The following is an 8,010-nucleotide window of genomic DNA, read 5'->3' on the forward strand; positions in this document are numbered from 1 at the left end:
ATGCTCAGTGTCTGTCAGTGTTAACACATGCACACGTCCTTGATGCAGCAGCAGAAAGTGCTTGCGTTAAGGCCAAGGACACGTCCACATATGTCTGCAGGAGGCAGGGGGATTGAGCCTCCATCCTTCTACCACTAACCACACAGCTGCACATCAAGTCATTTTTTTTCCCCACATGATATTCTGTAGGGTGGGCTTGGCCTCAACAAAGATCAGCCAAACCACACAACAGGAAGTAAATCAGACCAGAAGTCACTGAGTGCAGCCTTTACAGCAGACCATCAGTTGTTTGACAGAGGTGGACATCTGGCTCGAGACATTTCTTCACCATGAAAACAAAGTTCTGCTTCACCATCCTTCACATGTCCATCCTGGCTGCTACACTTCTCCCTTTGGACATTCTCTGTAAGTTTTTGTCTTTTTAATTAATGGAATAAAAAACTGAAAAGTTATCTATAGTAAAGAAGGTGTACATTAAAAATAAATGTTTCACTGTGCAGTGGTAAAACTCAACACGGAAATGACCTGGATACAAATATGGCAGGAACAATGAGAGAATTGTGTATTGTTAGCAGAGAAAAGATGGAGTATATTTTACTGCATGCAATCACATTTAGTGATAAAAATGACCAAATGTCTTAGTTTGGTAATTTAAACATTTTTGGACATTTTTGGTCTCTTTATATCGGCTAAAACTCGACAAATGCAAAATGGCAGAACAGCAGTGTAGTGGCTGAAGTCTGTGCTTCCTGAATTCAGACCGCGGTGGACATCTTAAAACGCCTTTAATTTAGCCTCCATGCAACATTTTCTCCAAACGTGTTCCTTCTTAACATGAGCGAACCCCATTCTCAACTTCAACACAGAATCAATCATAGCTTCACATAATCTGGAACCTACTTTAATGTAAAACAGAACCCAAAGGTAAAACAAGGCACCTTATAGCCACAAACAAACCACACATGACTTCCTCTGTGTGCTGAGGTGCTGCAGCAACGAACAACCAATCTATTGAACTGCTTTTATATTCTTCATCAGCTGGCCTCTCGTGAGAAAGGGAGCTGCCTGTGATTGTTACTTGTTTCAGTGTCAGAATTTATTTGTGCATTACAAAATAAAACATTGAAGGATGATCTAATCTATACTGTTTGTTGTCATTTTCCTTGCAGGTGCAGATGAATGTCATGTTCAGATTAAGGTGCACAGAAACACAACATATACAGCTTTCCTTGGAGAAGAACTAAAGATCAAATGTCCACTTACAGTCTGCAACCATTCACCACCTGAAATCTCCTGGGTTAAACTCTCAGAGGACACTTATGTTCCTGTAAACGTCAGCAGGGGAAGTCGCTTCAAATCAGAGTTTACAGTTTTAAAGGATTTAGAGGGGGAATCAGTTTTGATCATTCAAAACGTTATCAGAAACGACTCTGGTATGTATTGGTGTGAAAGTCATTCCGGTGTTGGACACAAAATCAAAGTTTCTGTCAGTGGTGAGTTTGACTTTGTCTTTACAAAGCATAAAATGTGGCTGACATTAAATTCCCCTTGTTTCATCCATAGTTCTTCATGTCATTAAGACTTGTTATGTTATTTTACAGGTAGTGATGCTAACAATAATAAAATCAAAGTTTCTGTCAGTTTGACTTTGTGATACGTCTCGATGGAGTTAAGATGCCTGCAGATAAAGCCACTGAATAATTGTGCAATTTGTGCACGATATGTGACCTTTAATATATTTCAGATAACGCCGAAGTAATCACCAACAAATCAACAACTTCCGCACCGCGTAAGAACTCTTCAATCATTTTCTGACAGTGAGTCGGTAACTACGAGTTACTTTGTTAACTTTGAGTTTCTGAGACAAATGTCCCCTTTTCACAGGCAGACCAGACTCTGAGGACCCTTTTTGGCATTCTGTGTATCGTGTTGTTGGACTCATGGTGTTCGTCGTCATGGTGATCGCTATGTTTGTCACGTCACACTGTTTGCGTAAAGGTGAGACTTTTGGTTGAAGGAGCCACACAGGCGCTCTGCAGACCTCCTGCTGAGACTCAAATGAGAGAATTTAATTTAATTTAACAAACATTCAATGATGCTCTTTTTTTTTTCATTTCATTTCAAGGCGTCTCATGTGGAGGAGGATCCAAAGACACCCCGGATCCAAAGAGCCAGACTTCCCATCAGGCTTTGCCTTTAGATCAGATCTATGAAAGTGTTCAGTAGTCCTTGTGTCAGAGGTACAAAGTTAAAGGGTGAAGAATATATGACAGCATTTATTATGGATGTCAGATTTGTTCACATCTGTACTTTAAATAGGTGGATCAATAGTAGGCTTCTTTCTTTTTCTCGTAGGCTTTGGAAATGATTATTTAGGCTTTTCATGGCTTTGAATTAAATAGTTTTAAAAGGAAGTACATTGTTGTTGTGAGAGATGAAAGACAATTTCTGCATGTGAATTCCTGCAAATGAACCTGCGATTGAAAGTGTGTGTGTGTGTGTGTGTGTGTGCGTGTGTTTTGCTTCCTCTGTGGGGGACTAACTTTGTGCACAAGTCCGCTGTAAATATCCCTCTGAAATGTTGCTGTCAGTAAATCTCGAGTGCTGCTTGTTCTTTATTTGGTCTTCATTCTCTCGTCTGATGTTTTTATAAAACAGATCTTTCTTTGGTTATCTGTATTGCTTTATGGAGCAGACGGAGTGATACCAGGAAACACAATGTAACCACATGTCACATATAGAGACTAAAGACAAGAGGATGTCATGACAGGAAAGAAAAAAGCCCCCCACTAAACTTATTACCCCTCTGTTTCAGGAATCTTAATTAACTCTAAAATATGTAGGCTATATAAACGTAATAATAACACGTGACTATACAGCCTGAGTAAAGATTCACGAAACAAATCAACACCGCCACAAAAAGTTGTGAATGCAAGACACGAGTGTTGGACGGACATCTTCTGTCTTCCTTCTGTCTCGTCCACCACATATATGGACTTTTTTTTTAGTTTAATGTTCGGTTTCTTACACTTTCAAAGAAGTGTAAACTATGATTTTTGTTTTTGTTGCATATCCAAGATCTAAATTAAGGGCATGTAGCAGAAACTGTTCAGTGACGTTACAGAGGCTGCTTTCACACATGCACAAAACTCCTGAGAAGCTCCACACACATTCTGTTCAGCTTGCACAAAACTCCTGAGAAGCTCCACACACATTCTGTTCAGCTTGCACAAAACTCCTGAGAAGCTCCACACACATTCTGTTCAGCTTGCACAAAACTCCTGAGAAGCTCCACACACATTCTGTTCAGCTTCACGTGTGAACACAAAGCTGCGTCTCCCTTTTTTTTTTCCTCCTCCTCCTCCGCCATTTGTTCTTGGATCCTGTGATCACGTGAGACGTCCGTGAAGTTTTTCCCCACGAGTGCGTGTGTGAAAACGGCTTTATAAAACATTGACTCATTTCACGACGATACGAATGACTATGGCTTCTGTGTTTTTTGTGTCACAGCCTTTGAGAAACATTGATTGTGATTGTTTTACCCGCATGTGGAGAATGTATTGATTAACATTTCGTGCAATCAAATACCAATGACTGCTTGATTTGAATGAAAAATAAATTAAGACATCAGTGCTGAATTACCTCTTTTAATATTGTTCCCACTAAACAATCTTATAGCGTGAACTGAGACACTGTACGCTAACTGAATGGACTTGAGCTTGTTTAGTGATTTAGTCGAAGTGCTTTTACACCACGTTTCACACTGATGAGTCTACAATGCTCAGTGTCTGTCAGTGTTAACACATGCACACGTCCTTGATGCAGCAGCAGAAAGTGCTTGCGTTAAGGCCAAGGACACGTCCACATATGTCTGCAGGAGGCAGGGGGATTGAGCCTCCAACCTTCTAGACTGAAGTTATAGTGATTGGACCTAAGAACCTTAGAGAGACTTTCTCTGCCGATATGACGGCCCTTAGTAGTATTAGTGTAGCCTCTAGTACCACTGTTAGGAACCTAGGAGTTCTATTTGATCAGGATATGTCCTTTGATTCCTACATTAAACAAATTTCAAGGACAGCTTATTTTCACCTTCGTAATATCTCTAAGATCAGGCAGATCCTGTCACAAAATGATGCTGAAAAATTAGATCATGCATTTGTTGCCTCCAGGTTGGATTACTGTAATTCTATTTTAGCAGGGTGCTATGGTAAATCTCTAAAGACCCTTCAACTCGTCCAAAACGCTGCAGCTCGTGTTCTGACTAGAACGAGGAAAAGGGACCACATTACTCCTGTATTGGCTTCTCTCCATTGGCTCCCTATCAAATCTAGAATAGAATTTAAAATCCTTCTGCTCACCTACAAAGCTCTAAACGGTCAGGCACCATCTTATCTTAAAGAGTTAATTGTACCGTACTATCCATCAAGAACATTAAGTTCCCAGAATGCAGGCCTGCTCGTGGTGCCTATAGTCTCTAAAAGTACTATGGGAGGTAGAGCCTTTAGTTATCAGGCACCGCTCCTTTGGAATCGTCTACCAGTCGGGGTCCGGGAGGCCGACACACTAGGTACTTTTAAGAATAGACTTAAAACTTTTCTTTTTGATAAATCTTATAGTTAGGGCTGGCTTAGGACCAGCTCATAGTTATGCTGCTATAGGCCTATACTACCGGGGGAACTGGCACCAGGATCTCTTATCTCTCTCTTAGTTTTCATATCTTATTACTGCTTGTCACTATCTTTATATTCAAGTTACTAACCTCTCCTTTTCCTGGGAGCTCCTGAGCTCTCTTAGGTTCCTTGGGACTGTTGATGAGGATGGCCTGCCCAAACAACCCCCCCCCCCCCCCCCCCCCAATCCTATCCTATTCTTCTTTCTGCATCTTGTCCCATCTCCCCCATCCCATTTTCAAGCCCAGCATAGTTTAGCAGATGGCTGTTCCGTCATGAGCCCATGCAGGGTCTGCTGAAGATTTCTGCCTGTTAAAAGGAAGTTTTTTCTTGCCTATGACGGATTAAGCTGGGCTCTTGTATTATAGCCATAAGTAAGGTCCTTTACCTGCTTTTGTAAACATAACAATGAGCATGGTCTTGTTACCTGCTCTTTCATTAATGTTAACAGACAAACAGTAAGGTTCTTTACCTGCTTTTGTAAAGTGTCTCGAGATAACGCCTGTTATGAATTGATGCTATATAAATAAAGCCACTGAACCACAGCTGCACATCAAGTCATTTTTTTCCCCCACATGATATTCTGTAGGGTGGGCTTGGCCTCAACAAAGATCAGCCAAACCAAACAACAGGAAGTAAATCAGACCAGAAGTCACTGAGTGCAGCCTTTACAGCAGACCATCAGTTGTTTGACAGAGGTGGACATCTGGCTCGAGACATTTCTTCACCATGAAAACAAAATTCTGCTTCACCATCCTTCACATGTCCATCCTGGCTGCTACACTTCTCCCTTTGGACATTCTCTGTAAGTTTTTGTCTTTTTAATTAATGGAATAAAAAACTGAAAAGTTATCTATAGTAAAGAAGGTGTACATTAAAAATAAATGTTTCACTGTGCAGTGGTAAAACTCAACACGGAAATGACCTGGTTACAAATATGGCAGGAACAATGAGAGAAGTGTGTATTGTTAGCAGAGAAAAGATGGAGTATATTTTACTGCACGCAATCACATTTAGTGATAAAAATGACCAAATGTCTTAGTTTGGTAATTTAAACATTTTTGAGACATTTTGGTCTCTTTATATCGGCTAAAACTCGACAAATGCAAAATGGCAGAACAGCAGTGTAGTGGCTGAAGTCTGTGCTTCCTGAATTCAGACCGCGGTGGACATCTTAAAACGTCTTTAATTTAGCCTCCATGCAACATTTTCTCCAAACGTGTTCCTTCTTAACATGAGCGAACCCCATTCTCAACTTCAACACAGAATCAATCATAGCTTCACATAATCTGGAACCTACTCATTTTCTTTAATGTAAAACAGAACCCAAAGGTAAAACAAGGCACCTTATAGCCACAAACAAACCACACATGACTTCCTCTGTGTGCTGAGGTGCTGCAGCAACGAACAACCAATCTATTGAACTGCTTTTATATTCTTCATCAGCTGGCCTCTCGTGAGAAAGGGAGCTGCCTGTGATTGTTACTTGTTTCAGTGTCAGAATTTATTTGTGCATTACAAAATAAAACATTGAAGGATGATATAATCTATACTGTTTGTTGTCATTTTCCTTGCAGGTGCAGATGAATGTCAAATTCAGATTAATGTACATAAAGACACAACATATACAGCTGTCCTTGGAGAAGAACTAAAGATCAAATGTCCTGTTAGATTCTGCAACGATTCACCACCTGAAATCTCCTGGGCTAAACTCTCAGAGGACACTTATGTTCCTGTAAACGTCAGCAGGGGAAGTCGCTTCAAATCAGAGTTTACAGTTTTAAAGGATTTAGAGGGAGTATCAGTTTTGATCATTCAAAACGTTATCAGAAACAACTCTGGTATGTATCAGTGTAAAAGTCATTCCGGTGTTGGACACAAAATCAAAGTTTCTGTCAATGGTGAGTTTGACTTTGTCTTTACAAAGCATCAAATGTGGCTGATATTAAATTCCCCTTGTTTCATCCATAGTTCTTCATGTCATTAAGAATTGTTATGTTATTTTACAGGTAGTGATGCTAACAATAATAAAATCAAAGTTTCTGTCAATGGTGAGTTTGACTTTATGAAACTCTTCAATCATTTTCTGACAGTGAGTCGGTAACTACGAGTTACTTTATTAACTCTGAGTTTCTGAGACAAATGTCCCCTTTTCACAGGCAGACCAGACTCTGAGGACCCTTTTTGGCATTCTGTATATCGTGTTGTTGGACTCATGGTGTTCGTCGTCATGGTGATCGCTATGTTTGTCACGTCACACTGTTTGCGTAAAGGTGAGACTTTTGGTTGAAGGAGCCACACAGGCGCTCTGCAGACCTCCTGCTGAGACTCAAATGAGAGAATTTCATTGAATTTAACAAATATTCAATGATGCTCTTTTTTTTTTTCATTTCATTTCAAGGCGTCTCATGTGGAGGAAGATCCAAAGACACACCGGATCCAAAGAGCCAGACTTCCCATCAGGCTTTGCCTTTAGATCAGATCTATGAAAGTGTTCAGTAGTCCTTGTGTCAGAGGTACAAAGTTAAAGGGTGAAGAATATATGACAGCATTTATTATGGATGTCAGATTTGTTCACATTTGTACTTTAAATAGGTGGATCAATAGTAGGCTTCTTTCTTTTTCTCGTAGGCTTTGGAAATGATTATTTAGGCTTTTCATGGCTTTGAATTAAATAGTTTTAAAAGGAAGTACATTGTTGTTGTGAGAGATGGAAGACAATTTCTGCATGTGAATTCCTGCAAATGAACCTGCGTTTGAAAGTGTGTGTGTGTGTGTGTGTGTGTGTGTGTGTGTGTGTGTGTGTGTGTGTGTGTGTGTGTGTGTGTGTGTGTGTGCGCGTGTGTTTTGCTTCCTCTGTGGGGGACTAACTTTGTGCACAAGTCCCCTGTAAATATCCCTCTGAAATGTTGCTGTCAGTAAATCTCGAGTGCTGCTTGTTCTTTATTTGGTCTTCATTCTCTCGTCTGATGTTTTTATAAAACAGATCTTTCTTTAGTTATCTGTATTGCTTTATGGAGCAGACGGAGTGATACCAGAAAACACAATGTAACCACATGTCACATATAGAGACTATCAATCAATCAATCAATCAATCTTTATTTATATAGCGTCAATTCATAACAGGCGTTATCTCAAGACACTTTACAAAAGCAGGTAAAGGACCTTACTGTTTGTCTGTTAACATTAACAAAGGGCAGGTAACAAGACCATGCTCATTGTTATGTTTACAAAAAGCAGGTAAAGGACCTTACTTATGGCTATGTTACAAGAGCCCAGCTTAATCCGTCATGGCGTGGCAAGAAAAAACTTCCTTTTAACAGGCAGAAATCTTCAGCAG

The 8,010-nt window shown here is 40.1% G+C and overlaps 1 protein-coding gene across 2 annotated transcripts; it reads left to right on the top strand.

Moving 5' to 3' along the window:
* The first annotated feature begins 272 nt into the window (after window positions 1-272).
* On the top strand, window positions 273-2,613 carry LOC306818720 (B- and T-lymphocyte attenuator-like). 2 transcript variants are annotated; one of them, XM_079336431.1, is made up of 5 exons: window positions 273-405; window positions 1,170-1,493; window positions 1,745-1,789; window positions 1,885-1,998; window positions 2,126-2,613. In XM_079336431.1, exons 1-5 carry the CDS (start codon window positions 330-332, stop codon window positions 2,224-2,226), a joined length of 660 nt encoding a protein of 219 aa, XP_079192557.1. In that variant the 5' UTR covers window positions 273-329; the 3' UTR covers window positions 2,227-2,613. The 2 variants fall into 2 exon arrangements, 1 of the variants encoding a protein (XP_079192557.1); XR_013778352.1 differs by lacking the exons at window positions 273-405; window positions 1,170-1,493 and having other exon boundaries at window positions 1,539-1,789; window positions 1,889-1,998.
* Window positions 2,614-8,010: the final 5,397 nt, after the last annotated feature.

The sequence above is a fragment of the Symphodus melops genome (assembly GCF_947650265.1).
Source record: "Symphodus melops genome assembly, chromosome: 23".
Taxonomy (NCBI): domain Eukaryota; kingdom Metazoa; phylum Chordata; class Actinopteri; order Labriformes; family Labridae; genus Symphodus; species Symphodus melops.

What these genes read in the sequence shown, in the direction of transcription:
- LOC306818720 (XM_079336431.1), top strand. Translation starts at nt 330, where the DNA reads ATGAAAACAAAGTTCTGCTTCACCATCCTTCACATGTCCATCCTGGCT. An exon ending in AATCAAAGTTTCTGTCAGTG is followed by an intron (nt 1,494 to 1,744) that starts GTGAGTTTGACT and finishes AATATATTTCAG; the next exon opens with ATAACGCCGAAGTAATCACC. An exon ending in GTCACACTGTTTGCGTAAAG is followed by an intron (nt 1,999 to 2,125) that starts GTGAGACTTTTG and finishes TTTCATTTCAAG; the next exon opens with GCGTCTCATGTGGAGGAGGA.